Here is a 17,572-nt window from a genome sequence, read left to right on the forward strand (position 1 = left end):
GTGTCATCTAGCTGTATTTGCCATATCCAGTACAGGCTTCTTATATATTTTGAAAGTTCTAGAGAAGAAGGTGTGGCTACTGATAATGGACATTTCACTTTAAAATAGGTGGGTCTCCAGGCTCATATAAATACTTTCTGGGGAAAGGTCAGGCTCTTCCTGACAGTTTTTCAGTGCATAGAAAGAGTCAGGAATAGTTTATCTACTGTGATCGTGTCTCTTATCTGCCAGTTGCCCTCCAGCTTTCCTAAAATGGCCAGTTTGGAGTTTTGAGCTGCTATTATTCTTTTTAAAAGACTCATGCATGGATATTCCAGTGATGTGTGCAGTTTTTCTTCAAAGATGAGCTATGTGCATGTGATGTGTGCAGTTGGATCTCAGAGATGCTTAGCTTTTGTGCTTTAGTGTTAGGGCAATATTGCAATTCAGTGCTATATTGCCAGCATATGGTTACTTACTGAATGCTGGCATTATAACACTAAAATATTGGTCTAGTGCAGGGGTGGCCAAACTGTGGCTATCCAGCTGTTCATGGACTACAATTCCCATGAGCCCTTGCTGGCATGGACATCTAGAGAGCCACAGTTTGGCTACCCATGGTCTAGTGCTACAGCACAAAAACTAGAACAGTGAAAAAATATGGAAATTAATGCGCTGTGAAAAAGACAGGAAAATGATGTCATGGCTTGAAATCGCTAGAGTGCTTCGGGCATTGCTCATTGATAAATTTAACTATGCTATAAGAAACCTTCATCCCAGTGCCACTTTACTTGGAGTTAGGCCTACAATGAATAACAGCCATTTTAAAATGGCCCTGTGAAAGGGGCCACTGTATAGTTGGAAAGGAAAATCACAGACTGGGTCTCATCTTGCTTTAAAGTACTGCGCTCAGAAAGGAGCACAATTTGGCTGATTCTCCCTTTTGCAGACCTCCAATTTGAATCCCCAAATTACTCTTGGAGTTCCCCCAAGAGCTCCTTTTTAGATATCATTTAGAGCGTATACCTTTCTACCTTACAGAATTCAAGGTGCCTGGCAGTGTAAACGAAATAATAGCCATGCAAACCGGAATTTAAAACCATACTTGAAGAGTACCACCAAATTGTGCCAAATAGTTGCAAAAGCACTACTTTGGAAATTCTTCTGTCCAAGGAGATTGTAATTAATATATCCAAGCTAAAGTGTGCTGGATCTAGTTTGAAAAACAGCACATGTGGATTTCCTTTTAGAATGGTCCTATCAACCAATATTTTGGAATAGTAACTGTTCAGGCCAAGATTCTGCTACAAAGTCAGTTGTAGGATGACCTGAAAATGGAAATGGCCACAGTTAACTGTCCTCTCTAAAAGTACCAGGCATTCCTCATTTTGTTGCCATTGCCCGACATGGAAAACTTAATATTGTAACTCTGGTTGTAGTACAAAAAGTCTGAAATTAACTTTTCCGTATCACTTTCTTTGGGGCCTTGAACTGGAACGTAATATCTTTGTGCTCTCTAGTGGCCTCTTAAAAAGAAATTGATTTCTTTTTTAGTGCTATGAACTACGTTGTAAAAACCGCTGGGTTATTTTATAGGAACTAATATATTATGCTCCCTCTTGAACTCTTGATTTAACTCTTTATTCTGTTCTTCTCTTCCCTTTTATTGAATTTGCAGCATCTCAGGATCTGCTTGTAAACCATCTCAGATGTAATTCTGAGGCGGCAATCCAATGTACTTGTTATTACTTTCACTTGAGATAAATTGATCAGGCTTTTCCCGAATAGGGTGAACTTGGCAAGGCACAATTGAATGTAGATGAAGAGTTCCATTAAGGTAGTAGTTGTTGCCCCTTAAATCTCTTTAAAGACCTTTTTGTTTATTTAGGTTGTTACGCAGAACTGTGTATATTCCTATACAGAGTGGTTATACCCCAAAGCAGGTTGCAAGAGTCCCTTTAGCCTGCAGAAGTGAACAGTGACTCATGAAAGCTCAGACCTTGCCACAAATCGTGTTAGTTACTGTACTCTTGCTCTTTTCTACTGCTACCGACAGACTATGACGGCTATTCACCTTGATCTATCTTGCGTTCAGAAACTAGATTGACAACCTGTATAGTTGCTAGATAAAGATGAAATGAATGCTTAATTCCTAATCTCTCTGCAGCAATCTGCCTGAAAACTTGTATGCAAAAACACATTTCACCAGAGCTATGGAAATGAAAGGATGGTAATTGGAGAACCAGACAGATCCTGTCCCCAAAGTTAGATAACCTGTTTAGCTAAGGTATTATTGTGTAGGTTGCTTGGCAGAACTTCATTGCTTAATGTGGGTAGCCCTGTAATTGTGCTAGTGTTCCTGGAAAAGCATGTAGGGCTACATTCAGGTGTTTCCGGAACCTTAATTATGAGGTGGCACCCAAGTATTGTAACATTTTCTCCCCTAGCATAATAAGTGCTCTTGCTTATAAAATATGTTCTAATTCAGTTTTTAATAATTGTTTTTCAACCCCTAGGCTTTTGTGGAGGCACAAAATAAGATCACTGTGCCTTTTCTTGAACAATGCACTGTCCGAGGACTGTTTAAAGAGCGGATGACTGAACTATATGACTACCCCAAGTATAGCTGTCATTTCAAGAAAGGAAAAAGGTACGTAAGGGATTGCTAAAAAATTAATGGTCCACCTGAAGTAAAACAATGTCCACTTGGTCCACCACAGAACAAAAAACCATGGCCTGGTACAACCAAATAACAAGGAAGAAAAATACAAAAACTATTAATGAAGCTGAATTTTATTAAATACTTGGTTAAAGGGGCTAGTTTGAGCTCCACTGATATATGGGAAATGAAGATCTGACAATCGAACTTGTAGGTTCACTTTCCTCATACTGTTGGTATGATTGCGTTGCTTGCCTGCAGTCTAAAAGGGTGGCCAGCAAAACTCCCCCCATTTGGAGCTGCTGTATAAAAACCTGATAATAGCCCCCATTCATTTCCCTCAGAGGCAAGATTTCCTCTCCCTTCAGCTTTACCGACTGAGCAGCCCTAATGTATTTTCTTCTTTGCTGAATAATTCTGGCTGTCCCACCCTGTCATAGTACAATATTCCACATTTGTGGAATTTTAAAATTCAAAAATAACAGAACATTTTATTTAACATAGAGGGAAAATATCAGGTGAAATGGGTAACATTTCTGAGGTAAATCAGTTAAGATATATTTGCTTAAGTTTCAGTGTAATGAGAGTTACTTGCATCTTTATTTTGAGAGGTTTTTATTCTAGTGTTTTCCCAAACACTCCAGTACAGTTTCTCTGAGTATTCTCTGATTCTTTTGGTTTCCAGAAGGCTGGTGCACTCTTTCCAGTACCCAAATACCTTCTCTTGAAACACCAGTACTCATTTAAAATTTTTAACTGACTCTTAAGTCTCTAAAAGCATTTTCTAACCAAACCAAACCAGTGATCTCTGCACTCTTCAAAGATAACTCCCTGTTTGACTGGGTAGGGAAATCTTCTCACTACAAGATCAACCCCTTTTCTTTGGCCAGAATTCTTGCCTGTTTCCCAAATTTCCCTTGCTAGCTTTCCCTCAGTTCTCCTGTCTGTGTCAAACTGCTTTCATCTAAGGTTGAAATCAGACTCTCAGTACTCAACTCAGTCAAGGCAGAACTCTGACTCTCTTTTCAGCATGTAGCTCTCCAGTCTTTCACTGCTCAGCTGATGTTGATCAATCAGATTACTTGAAGCAGCCTGTCACTTAAGGTTCTCTGTTTCTGTGAAGTATTAACCTTTCACTGTCCTTTAGCTGTTTGTACAGCACTTCTTTTTAAAAGTGTAGTCTGTCACACCTGCTAGCTGTTGGTATGTGGCATTTGTTAAGTCATTAGTTTTTTTCCTTGGCCTTCTCTACTTCTGCTCCCTTTCCTTCTTGCCCTCTTAAGGCATGGGAAATAGTAGCACATAGTTCATTCTTATGGTGAAATCATGGCTTGTTCATGTAGTGGAAAAATAATGGTGGGACAATAGGAGCCCAATGCACTTTCTACACTTGCTCAAGAAATGACAAGCCATGCCTAACTGTTATGATGTGCTATATTCTGCCCGACTGGATTTATGCCAGTTTCTTGGAACAAGTAGCCTGTACCATCTGATCGAGGGGGCGGGTGTTTACACTCAAAATCCGCTATTCTGTTGTAGATTGTTATTGCTGATCAGAAAATTACAAGTTACTCTTTTATCTATGAACATGTATGTTCTAGGTATTTTCACTTTTATAATACTGGACTTCAGAACCAACGTGTGTTATATGTGCAAGATGCCTTGGATGCAGATGCCAAAGTATTTCTAGACCCAAATAAGCTTTCAGAGGATGGCACTGTGGCTTTGCGAGGTCAGTGTCATGGATTTTATTAAAAGTATAGTATTTAGAATTCTTTAATCACGTTGTCTTAAACAGGAACAGCTGAAAACTACATGTTTTTGTTTATGGAAGTTCAGGAAGTTCTGTAATTGTCAAGTGTTTAATTGTTGTCCATGTCTTGGGAACAAATGTTAGAAAGCCATTCAGTATAATGTAAAATACAGTGAAGTTATGTGATGATCATTGCACGGTATGTTTTTGATGTGCAGGTTATTCATTCAGTGAAGATGGTGAATATTTTGCATATGGCTTGAGTTCTAGTGGGTCGGACTGGGTAACAATTAAATTTATGAAGGTGGATGGTACTGAAGAACTTCCAGATGTACTAGAAATGGTAAAATTCAGTTGTATGTCTTGGACCCATGATGGTAAAGGCATGTTCTACAACTGCTACCCAAACCAAGATGGGAAAAGTGATGGTGAGTAGCATACAGAAATGGTTGAAGAGGAAGAATGTCTCTGTCCTCTCTCCTTCACCTACTTTCTGTTCTGAGTGCTGTGCCCTTTCCTTTGACTTCTCTCTCTCTCTGCTCCCCATCCCTTAATTTCTCTGCCTCCTGTGACTGCTTCTTGTTTTGTCTTCTTGCCCAGCCACAGTCTTCTGTCCCTTGATGCTGCAATCCTAAACAGAGTTAATTTTTTAAATATTGACTTAGAATGATGTATGCCTGCATAGGATCACCTTGGAAGTCACTTGAATTTTCCATTGAAACTTTTCTGAGAGGAGAATATCTCTGAATATTCTTTGTTGTCAATCTATATTCTTTTTATTTATGATATTTATATAGCTTAACATACAGCAGAATTCTTAAAATGTAACTGTGTTAGACTTAAATATCAAAGAAAAATCATGCTTAAAAGGCAAATAAATTTTACATAGTTTCTTCACATTTCCAGTAAACATATGAGTGTTACAAAATTTATGCTTCTTTCCATTAATGGGTCTTTGTTACCTAATCAAATCAGTAGCTTCTGAGCTATGCAATCTATGAGGCATAGTTTACATATATGTAATTAAATATGTTGCTTGCCCCAGGAACTGAGACATCAACAAACCTGCATCAGAAGTTGTACTATCATGTCCTGGGAACTGACCAATCAAAAGATGTTTTATGTGCTGAATTTCCTCATGAGCCTAAATGGATGGGTGGAGCTGAGGTATGATTAATCCCATCTTGTTTAAACCCATAGCTTCACACATGTTTTACTGCATGTTCAAGAGATAATAAAGTAATATTTATTGGACCTTTTCTTGTGAAGTAAAAGATGCTGTTGAGCTATAACCAAGTAATTGCCTTGCTTTATCTAATTGATTTGTATCCATTTCTCCCTTCAAAGAGATATCTGGTATCATGCTCTTGACAGCTGGTTCTGACCAGCTGTCTATCTGTGGCATTCTGTACCAGTTGCAGCCTCTGAACACTCTTCAAGGATAGCCTCAGAGCACATTGCAGTAATCCTCTCTGGATGTAACCAAGGCATGGAACAATGTGGCTAGATTTAACTGACCCAGAACCAGGGGATGCGCCAGCCAAAACTTCACACAGCCACCTGATGTTTTAAGGTGACTGTTCTGTTGAGTAGCACTCCCAAGTTGCAAACCTGGCTTTTCAGGGGGAGCATAACCCCATACTATACAGGAGAAATTTTTAGTCTCATGTTTGCCTTTCTGCTAACCTAGAGAGCCTCTGTCTTATCTGGATTAAATTTCAGCCCTTTACTGACTCCACCAGTTCAGAACATCAAAACATTCTTGAAATTAGGTTGGAAAGAATATTATTGCTGAGTATCATCTGCATTTTAGTGCAGGGCCTGCAAGTCAGAGCTCTCCTGCCAGGTCTTTGGTTAAGGCCAGGGCAGGTCTTTGGTTAAGGCCAGGGCAAGTTAGATCTGGCTAGTTACTGGCTAGTCAGATCATCAGGCACCCCTGGAATTGCCCCCAAGGCACTGTGCCATCATGCAGTCTGTTATGTCAGGGGGCTGGATCTTTTGCTGCTTGGGGGGGATTTATATAGGGATTTTATTGTTTTAGTGAGATTTTAATGTATATTTATGATTGTAACCTGCCATCAGCCATGTTATAGGAGTGGCAGGATACAAATAAAATAATTAATAAATTAAATAAATAAATATTAAATAGCATGAATGTAAGATTGTCAATGATCTCTGCAAATCAACAGGGTAGACCAGGAATCTTCCAGCACCATCCTCTGAGATGCCTCTCCCCAAGTCAGGACTTGGCGATGCTCAAGAGGCTGCTCAGTAGGAAATGCTGATTTTATTAATTTAGATTGTGAGTGGGTGGGCAGGTAGTTGTGAGTTTGAACTAGATGACCCTGGTGGTCCCTTCCAGCTCTATGATTCTAGGATATATATATATTTTAAATGTCTTCACCTTGAAAACAATAGAAGTGTGCATCCCATATTCGTGCACCTAAATCTGCCTTCCATCTCCGGTTTTTGTGGGCTTAGACTCTACTAAAAAGTTCATAAATATTCCAACCTCGGTACTTTTACTATCAGTCTGTTATGTATTCATAAAATTCTGGGGTTTAAAGTCCAAATTTACATTATTAATTGAAGTATGGGCTAATTAAGTTTATATGTACTCTTGAGAAAACAAGTCTGGAATTTAAAATAAAAGAGTTTTCTATGTTTTCCGAGTAATGTACTGAAGAATTGAGCCTCTTGTGGCGCAGAGTGGTAAGGCAGCCGTCTGAAAGCTTTGCCCATAAGGCTGGGAGTTCAATCCCAGCAGCCGGCTCAAGGTTGACTCAGCCTTCCATCCTTCCGAGGTCGGTAAAATGAGTACCCAGCTTGCTGGGGGGTAAACGGTCATGACTGGGGAAGGCATTGGCAAACCACCCCGTATTGAGTCTGCCATGAAAATGCTAGAGGGCGTCACCCCAAGGGTCAGACATGACTCGGTGCTTGCACAGGGGATACCTTTACCTTTACCTTTACTGAAGAATTAGCTTGAGATTATCTGGGGGTGTGAAGAGAAGTGGGTAGCTGGAAAAGTAGTTTTGTAAAGAAATATTCTTATGCTGTTTGACTGCTGTGGAAAAGCAGTAAACCCAATTTTTTACCCACATCACCCAACATAGAAGATTCATATAATTGATATAATTAAATAATTCATATAATTTTTTTAAGCAGTTCTATATTTTAAAAACCCTTCAGCTTTGGCATTTTCCAGTTCATTCACATTCCCCCAAAACAAAAACTATAAGTTAATGTGGTCATCTTACAGTATTATATGAGAAATACAGATGTTGGAGTCTGCTATTTCATACTGCCTTACTTGGGATCCATGTGCTACACTTTTCCTTGTTTTATTCTCTTCTCTTTCCCTGGAGGAAAAACATGGAAAATGGGGTCTATGATGACATTTACTTAAATTTATTATTACATTTATATTCTTTCTTCCATCCTGGAGTTCAAGTTGATATAAATAAGGTTCCCCAGAGGCATTCCATTCTGAATAAAGGTCCATATAGCTTCAGCAAAGTTGCTATATCCAGAAACTTTTTTTAAATTAGTTAATATTTATTGATTATATACACACACACACACAAGATTGTCATTAATTAATTGATTCTCTTGAGAGATTCATCCCCCCTCCCTCGCCTCCATTCCGTCATTGGTTAGTTTGATAGTCCACGAAGAGCTTCCATTGCTTCTGGAATTCATTTTCCGGTCAGCTATTGACTAATACTGTCAGTCTCGCCAATTTAGCAAAGTCAGATAGCTTTTCTAGCCAAAGTTCTGTCATGGGTAGCGTCTTCACTTTCCAGTTTTTAGCCAGCAGTATTCTGGCCGCCGTTGTAGCATAAAGAAATAATATTTGTGCCTGTACTGTCCGGAAAAAAACTTGGTAACCAATACTCAGGTTTCATTACAAACTTAATTTTAGCATCTTTTCTAGCTCCAAGTGAACCTTGGACCAACACTTATACACCCTATGATACCTCCACCACATGTGAAAAAAAAGTCCCACCTTCTCCTGACACTTCCAACATTTATTATTACCACTATTGGACATCCTTACTAAAGCTTTTGGTGTTAGGTACCAATGATAAAACATTTTATACCAATTCTCCCTAGCAGCCTGACTCCTAGTTAGCTTTGGTATCTTATTCCATATCCCTTCCCAAGTTTCTAAAGAGATTTGAGTCCAGAAACTTTTGATCATTCCCTGAAACCTGTTAAAGGAATGGATGTAACAAATTACAATTTGGGGGGAAATTTGAAGGAAAGTGTGACAGCAAGGAACTGAAGTTTGAAATGAGCATGACATTTCAAACTGTATAAGACAGTGTTTTTGAGTGTCAACATGATACGCTAAACAGAAGGTGGAAAGAAAATGCATCTTTAAAATATTCTCAAGCAGTCCATATATTGGCTGATAGTCCATAATTCTGCTTGGACTAGAACTTAGACACTTTTTCCATAATAAATCAATCACTTATAGACCAGCATGCATGAAGAGAGTGGTTAAAAGAACATTTTTACAGTCTTCCCATAAAATGTATATAAAAATCAACATATTTGTCACTGAATCTGCACTATATGTCAGACTCTGGAAGCTGCACAAAAACTGGCAACTCTATCCAAGGTCTGCAAGAAGAAAGGAGGCATACTATCCCTCTGTTATTTCTGGAATTTTTATTTTGTAGTATGAGTGTACTAAATATGTATGTAAGGCTATTATTTAAGGGGCAGTGCAGTAGCGCATGTCCAACTGTTTTAATTTCCCCAGTAGTACAAGGTCATAAATATTCCTGAAGTGATACAGCATGGTATCTGCCTTCTAACAAAGTGGATGGAAAAACATTGAGATAAGCCAGAGTGAAAGCTATACTCTGTTCAAGAATCAATCAATTAGCTAAATAGTTTGACAGCACCAATCTCTTGTTCCTGAAATGATGCTAGTTTGCAGCAGAACATAAATGGTGTTGAAGGTTGATGTTCCAAATTCCTTTGCTTAGTTTCCAGTTTAGGTTTGGAATAACCAAAGTCCGTTAAAGCAATTAAGACTGGGAAGGACAGTCATGAAGGAGCTAGAAAATATTCTGGAGTGTAAGCATGGGTCACTGGTGATACAGATAATTCAAATTATGGTATGCCCCACTATTATGTATGACTATGAACAATGAAAAAAAGCTGATGGGGAAAAAGTGATTAATTTGAACCATGGTATTGGAGGAAAGTTTTACAGATAGCATGGGATAGCAAAAAAAAAGAAGGAGGAAAAAAAAGGATTCTAGGTCAAATCAAGCTTGAACTCTCCCAAGAATCCAGAATGAGTATTGTACTTTGGCCACATTATGAGAAGATGGGAGTCACTGAAAAAGACAATAATTCTAGGAAAAGTTGATGGCAGTAGGAAAAGAGGAAGCCTCAGCATGAGATGGATTGATTTAATGAAGATTGCAATATCTGAGCAAGACTGTTAATGATAGGATGCTTTGGAGGTCATTAATTCATAGGGTCGTCAGAAGTGACTTGATGGTGCTTAACATTAAGCTACTAGAAAATATTGAATAGATCATAGTTTTCCCTTTTGACTGGAAGGTGTGAATGCTAAAGGTGCAAGACTCACAGGAGAAAACAGAAGCCTCAGCCAGTAGTTGATCCTGTGCATCCAGTTCTGCCATGATCCAGAAATCCTTTTGGAGTGGTAGTTTGATTATGAGAAAGTCCTACAACAAGAGTCCTGAAGTGGATCAAGACCAGAACTGTGTATGCAGTCTAGGATCTTGTATGCAGGAATCATTTCCCTCTTTCCTCATCCCACAGCAACCTCCTGTGCATGAAAGTGCTAGATTTGGGCAAGAAACATTTCCCATAGGGATCACACATTGCTGGGTAGGAGTGTGTTAGTTACAGCTTTGGTGTGTCAAGGCTTGTGTCTTCATGAAAGCATTTGGGGCTATAAAGCTTGAGGAGATATTTCTAATCTTTACTGAATACTGTTTGTTTATTAAATCTACCTGACACTCTTGTAAGCAATTTGGGACCCATGCTTGTGTAAAGAGATTCATAGCTTTAGATTACATATATTTTCAGAAGGCTGCCTATACCTAGGACATCTGTTAATTAAAGGTGTTTACTAGCTGTCTTGTTGTGTTCAGAATATTATGTTATTTGTGTTCTTGCAGTGCCACTTTTTGCTACACAGCTTTGCAAGAGCAGTTGTTAAATGGCATAAAGATCATGGCACTGATTATCCCCCCTTCCTCCCCCCCCCCCGCAAGCATAGTTTAGCCAGTTTGTGCAAAATTTAGGATGTGACGAAGGAATGAACTTGTAGAAGTTCCCAGAAGAGGGCACTGTAGAATGATGATTTCAGTGTTAAGTGCACAACTTAAGGGAGCAAAAGGCCTTGGTTGATTTTCAGTGAATTTGAACACTGTTTCATTCAGTTTGCAGGTTTGCATTGTTAGAGTAATGTGTGAAGTTACATGAAATGATTTAATACTGTTTCATTGTATCTGACATATAAATAGGATATGACTATTTCTTCCCATTAAATAGTACAAAGTAACAATTTTGCTGTACTTAAGAAGATTTTATTGTGAAAACTGAATTGTTAGATGAACATTTTGTTGGAAAAAGAGCAATCCTAATATACGGAATGAAGAAACTTTGGAAAACAGATCTGAGGAAAAGGCAGGTAGAAAAGCCAAAAATATTAAGAAAGCAAATGGGCAGGGAAGATTGGTTTCCCTGTCTTCTTTCTTCGTATAGGTCTTTGAAAGCCATATTCTTGAAAGATCAAAATGGGCAGATACCTGAAGAAGTGAACAGTGACTCATGAAAGCTCATACCATAAATTCTGTTAATCTTTAAAGTGCCACTGAACTCTTATTATTTTCTATGTTCTTAACATGGATGGATCATAAGAAAGTGTAGTGCTACTTACTGAAGAGTTATGGCTGGCAGTTGGTGTAACTGAAGGAATTGATTGACTAATTTCTTTTGGCTGGATCTGAACTTGTAACTTGGTCCTTCCCCTTACACGTAACATAATGCCACCCCTTCACCAAACAAATCCTCTGTTTGGATGATTTACATATTCCTTCTGATTCACTTTCCCATTTTCTACAACCCAGAAAGATCTTCCAGGTCTAAAGAATCTACAGCTGCGGCTAAAGACTTGCAGGGCAGGGAGGGGGAAGAGATCCTATCCTCCCCAGCTCACCAGGCTTCCCACTTGACTACTTCCACCACTGCCACCTATGTGGTCCATAGTGCAGTAGCACTAATTCCTTTGCTGCCTTTCTGTAGCTCACATTACAGCTCCTTCCTTGGCCATCTGCCTCGCCACCCCTCCACAATTAGACATGAAAATGGGATGGGTAGCATTGACTGCTCCTGTCTGTCTGCTTGCCTGCTTTAATGCTGCCTGTGAAGCTCACAGGGCAGTAGTGGTTCCCACTCCTCAGCCCCCCCCCACCTTCCTTTGGTTGTCTGCTTAGTAGTGGTGGTACATGTCAGGCATTTGTAGAACCATCTTCTCTTTGTGTCTTGAGAGTCCTGTTCTATGAACGTAAGTGTTTGCAGATGAGGTCATACTGAAAATTAGATTATTATAACTAGGAAACTTGCAAGGACTTGCAGGGGCTGCTTCATTTCCCCCCTGTATCCCCTTTCAATGCTTTCCTATTTTACTTCACCTGGAAACTTCTTAAGCTATATTATTCACTTCATTTATGCCCCATCTTTCTCTACAGTCAGGTCCCAAATCGGTTCACATCATTCTCCTTTCTTCTACTTTATTCTCGCAACATCTCTGTGAGGTAAGTCAGGCTGAAAATGAATTACTGGCCAGAGGTACCATAGGGACAGTTGGTTCTACAGTAGAGCAGGGGTTTTAATCTAGGTCTCCTAGATGCTAGTAGTCTATACAAGTTAAACTGCTATTTCTGACTGGCTTTTGTGAGGTGGCTGCTATTGAACAGTAGCAAGCAGCTAGTCCTGGAAGTTGTATGGTATCAAGTTGCTTGATGATGGCTCCATGGTCTGGTCCTGACAAATTCTCCAAGGGCCAAAATAACTGTGGAAAGGAGGCTAGTTCCTCCACCTTCCTTTAAATGCTAGAAAATGAAGCTTGAAGGCTGCAATAACTGTTGTGCCTGCATAGCAACCCCCACAAAAGTTGCTGAAAAGAGCTTCATCTGTTATTTGGGGGCGGGGGCCAATGTATTTTATTGATTACATTTCAGAGTTTTTAGCACACCTTTCAGGTACATCTTGTCTGTTCATGGTGCCAGTCTTTGGATCTGGACATTATGATAATTATATATTGGTGACGATAAAGAACTTGCTGTCAAGTTGAGGACCTCCTAGGGATTCCCAATTTGGATAAAGTGCTTGGAGCCCTAAATAAAGACCCATAATTTATGGGGGGAAGGGCTAAAGAAAGGATATTGTTTCCAGCAGGGATCTTGTGTCTTAAAAACAATGGGTAAGATACATAGCAAGTATATTTTTCTGTATCTTTGCTAATGTACTCCTGGTACATTACTGCTCATCCAACTGCCTTTATGGGTTATCTTTACTGTTGCTTTTTCTGCACCATAAAGAGGAGTCTAAATTAGTGAAGCTTTTCTTAATGGTGAGAAATTATAACATAATCCTTATCCATGGTTCCTCTATATATGTGTGAAACAGCCTGGTGGGTGGAACGTGTCCGGCTGTCTGAGTTGGAATGGGGCCAATCAGGGTGCAGCCAGCAATGCTGGCTGCACCCTGATTGGCCCTGCCCCTACAGTTCCCGCCCTCCCTTCGTGGAGGCTAGTCACGTTCCTCTCAGACATGCCAGAGACAGAGACACACAGAGCCCTGCCAGACTGAACACAAGCCCTCATTCCGTCCTATCGCTCCTGCTGCGAGGGAGGCAGAGAGAGACACAGAGAGAGCTGCCCCAAACACACCAGCCCAGCTTCCCTCCTACAAACCAGCCCTAATTACCTGCTATGCCTCCTGCCGTGAGGCACCAGAGAGAGATCTGCACCTCCTGGTGTCCCCTGGGTCCTAGCGCCCATTGCATTCCTGGTTGCAATGGGCTTTCTTGCTAGTTTACAATCATAGAATCATAGAGTTGGAAGGGGCCATACAGGCTATCTAGTCCAACCCCCTGCTCAACGCAGGATCAGCCCTAAGCATCCTAAAGCATCCAAGAAAAGTGTGTATCCAACCTTTGCTTGAAGACTGCCAATGAGGAGGAGTTCACCGCCTCCTTAGGCAGCCTATTCCACTGCTGAACTACTCTGACTATGAAAACATTTTTCCTGATATCTAGCCTATATCGTTGTACTTGAAGTTTAAACCCATTACTGCGTGTCCTGGACAGCTCTTTAGGAGGGAATGAAAGGAAGTTTGAATTCCCAGTATTTTAATAGGATTGCAGTCTAATTCTCATATTGATACTCTTGTTTCACTTGAGTGCTTTTAATGTGTTTGTTCAGTTTCATTAGGAGTTATTTATAAGCTAATAGCTATTTTTCCTGCTAAAAGGCTGAGTTGTGTTTGAGTAGGAACTAGTGTTTTATAAAAACAGTAGATTGGGTAGGCATTAATCATTCTGGTACATTAACCAAAGAAGGTTACCAAGGCAGGGCTTTGAGGTGCATTGAGTGCAAGTGTATAACTAGTAGGATCACTTTGTCAATAAAGCACAGAGGTTAAAAGTATATGTAGACGAGTTAGATGTAATTAGATCAGTGTATCAACAGCCACTCTGGTTCAACATTTTTTTCTTTACAAAAATATGGATTGGGGAGAAAGTATTTTATTGTAAGGGGCAAAGTTTACTGAATCACTGTAAGCTTTAAAAGAGCATGAGAGAAAGCAGTTCTTCCATTAAATTAAATATCCTGGATAATTATTCTTCAGCTCAATCAAATTACATTTTGATTTGAGCCCTAATTGATTCTGAAACAGAGGCATTGGTAGCCATGATTTTGTACTTCTAATGGAGTATAGATTGTTCCAGGGCAGTGTACGTTTGCATTTATAGATTCTGATGATGACACAGAGATATTTATATAAAATGCTATCTCTTGTGTCCTATTTTCTGCTTCAGTAGACTTGCCTAAAAGGATAATGGGCCCTTTCTTCCTCATGGTGAATGAGGAAGTATTGCCACTGTTGCTGTTTGTGCCTCCATGTTATACCCCCACCAATATGGGGGAGGGGACACAAAATACAGATTGATTATGTAACCAGAAGCTTGAGAAGAAGGGGGAAAACAGCCTATCAATATAAAAGTAGGCTGATCTATTTCAATAAATCATAAAATCCCCTACATCCATGAAGTTTGATATGTGCCCTAGTTGTCAAATACCAAAATACTGCAAAGACCTGATACAATATATCATATATATGAATGCAACACCTATACAATGTACAAATATATGCCAAAATGTATAGCATAAAATAACCAAAACAGTATTTTATATATTGTCACAAACATAATACATTACTATTGTATAAATTCTTCTAGTCAGATACAATTAATACTCCACAAAGTAATTCAAAAATATATTAAATGTCAGTGCAAATTCAAAAACTGAGAATTATAAATATGTTGAATTTAGAAAAGACATACTCATGATTTGCCTATCATTCCTTCTTAACATGTCAATATATCTCATTCTCATGTGGCACCCCTCTGCAGATATCTAACTCTGTGGATCAGGGCCAAACAATATTAAACAGATTTTCTGCAAACTTGAAGTACCCCCAGGTTTGCAGAAAAATCTGGCACCTAAAAAAATACTTGAGGGGGTAAATTTCCCCCAAGCATTTTCTGTGCATACACAAACAGAGCGCTTACCTTTTTCTTCAGAGGGGAGTTGTAGGCCCAGAGCAGCTTCCAGACAATGCAGCTGCCACAGCAGGTAACATAAGAAGGGAGGAGAAACATATAGGGGATATTAAAAAGAAGGGGGAATTGAGAAGATAGGGGGGAGTATTGCCAGGAAAATTGGAGGGGGAATAGAGACAGGGGGTAGGTTGACAGAAAAGGGAGGTGGGAGAAATAGAGAGGTGGAAGACTGATAGAGGAGGACGGGAAGAAATAGAGGTGGGAAGATTAACAGAGGGGGAGGGAGTGAAAAGAGAGGGAAGATTCTTAGGGAAGGAGGGAGAGGGAAGCACCTGCTTGCACATTTCTTGTAGGTACTAATTCATAATCGGCATCAGTAGGTGTTTTATAGTGCTGTTTTACAATTTGCTACTATTGGGCTCTCCCCTCCCCCAGCAAAGCTTCATGAATATGATGGGCTTGAAGGGAATCCTCTATTCTTATTGTCATCCAGAGGAACAAAGCAGACTGTGACAGCAGCTGCTGTCCCATACTTGTTCATAGGTCAACAGTGGTTCTTCCTGGTGTATTTGACAACTGCCCACCAGTGATGCTGATGTCCTCACCCTTATGGCACAGCCTTGACCTCCTGGAGTGGAAGACAATGATGGTTCTGCTAGAATGAAACTAGCTAGAGTGAACCCCAGTTTTGTTTTCTGGATGTACAGAGGGCGTATTTGCCAACCCACATGGCAGCTAGCATGCAGCAGGTGTAAGATTTGGCTAGACTGGTTCTAATACAGTGGTTCTCAACCTTCTTAATGATGTGACCCTTCAACACAGTTCCTCATGTTGGGGTGACCCCCCAACCATAAAATTATGCAAGTGTTCTGTCACAGAAATTAAACCGAACCTGACCAATGGCATGATGATCCATTGTTCATGATTGTATATGAATTTTTTGTTTTTTTCTGGGGCTTCTGCCTCTTGTCCCACCATGCCGATCTTGCTCTTTTCTGCTGCTCCAGAGAGATGAACGCTCTGTCTCAATCTACCCTGCAAGGCTGTTGTGTGAATGGCGCCCCCCCCCGGCCAAGGTACTTGCCGTGCCATGACCCCTGTGAAAGGGTCTTCGACCCCCAAAGTGGTCCCAACCCCAAGGTTGAGAACCACTGTTCTAATACATCCTTTGCTGTTTGTTGCCAAGATATACCTGAAAGATGTAATTTTTGAACTTAGTTGCTAGCAGTATTCTTAGTCTTCATACTCCCCAATTCCTTTGAGTTTCCTAATTCACTGATGTAACGTCAGCTGCAGTGATGAAACCAGATGTAATTGGAACCCCACCAGCAATGTGTGTTTGGGAATTAAATGTAAAATGTGCTCTGGAATCACATTAAGTAAACTATGATCAACTATTCACTAGTCCAACAGGGAATGCTGAAAGAAAAGATCATTAGATAAGGTGAAAATTGCTGCTGCCATGGACACCTGGTAATCATTTCAGAAAGGCAGAAAGTTGTAGATGTATTTTTCACTTTGATAAGCTGAAGGGGAATTAGTTGTCAGCATGAAGTCATAAAAGTGAATGCTGGCACCTTTACCACTGAAATGCTAAGGATCATTTTCTTCCATGACAGAATGGAAATGGTTTTCTGCTTGGGGCAGGCACCAACCATGTATACTGGTTCCCTGATCTGATCAGCAAGATGTGCTGATGACTTGAGCCATGGGTTTATAATTTTTGTTTTTCTCTTATTTCAAGATGCCAGATTGCAAGCCCTACTTTAAGTGGGAGTTTGCCCCAAGCAGTTTTTGGAGTACATTGTTCAGGAAGCCATTACATCTTGAGATCTCCCAAAGGCCAAATAGAGACTATTGCCATTCAAACCCTGATGGAATTCAGAGTAGCATTACTAGGGTTGACCACTCAGGCGCCATTAAAACTGCATGCCTGTTGAAAACTTAGCTGCAGCCATGTTTTCCTTTCCCAGTTGCAGTCAGGCTCGAATCAAATCCAAGACTAGTGCAGATGAAACTTGTCTCTTTTCGTATTGTACAAACTACCATTGTATGCCTCTGTTATCACACACACCCACACACCTATGACAGTATGGAACAAGCCATTATCGTTCAGAATAAGACTTTTCAAAACATTATTCTTTCAAGTTAAAGTGATGGTGGATTTTGAGATATTAAATTATAATCTACGGCAGATAAAAAGCCTAATACAAAAAATGGTATGAAAATACATATAATAAGCAATCATACCCTAATTCACATACAGACAGGCATGAAAAAGCAAAAAGAGAGTTCAGATACCATTTTAAAAATTGCACTTTGCTAGTCTTTCAGA

General features: G+C 39.9%; 1 protein-coding gene across 1 annotated transcript in view; it reads left to right on the forward strand.

Moving 5' to 3' along the window:
* Positions 1-17,572, forward strand: part of PREP (prolyl endopeptidase) — a 100,608-nt gene that overhangs the window by 16,835 nt on the left and 66,201 nt on the right. Inside the window, exons 3-6 of the mRNA XM_077303066.1 lie at positions 2,496-2,629; positions 4,240-4,370; positions 4,610-4,819; positions 5,437-5,558. Coding sequence (XP_077159181.1) covers positions 2,496-2,629; positions 4,240-4,370; positions 4,610-4,819; positions 5,437-5,558 — 597 coding nt within the window. The remainder of the gene's footprint in view (positions 1-2,495; positions 2,630-4,239; positions 4,371-4,609; positions 4,820-5,436; positions 5,559-17,572) is intronic.

Source organism: Paroedura picta, chromosome 1 (assembly GCF_049243985.1).
Source record: "Paroedura picta isolate Pp20150507F chromosome 1, Ppicta_v3.0, whole genome shotgun sequence".
NCBI lineage: Eukaryota > Metazoa > Chordata > Lepidosauria > Squamata > Gekkonidae > Paroedura > Paroedura picta.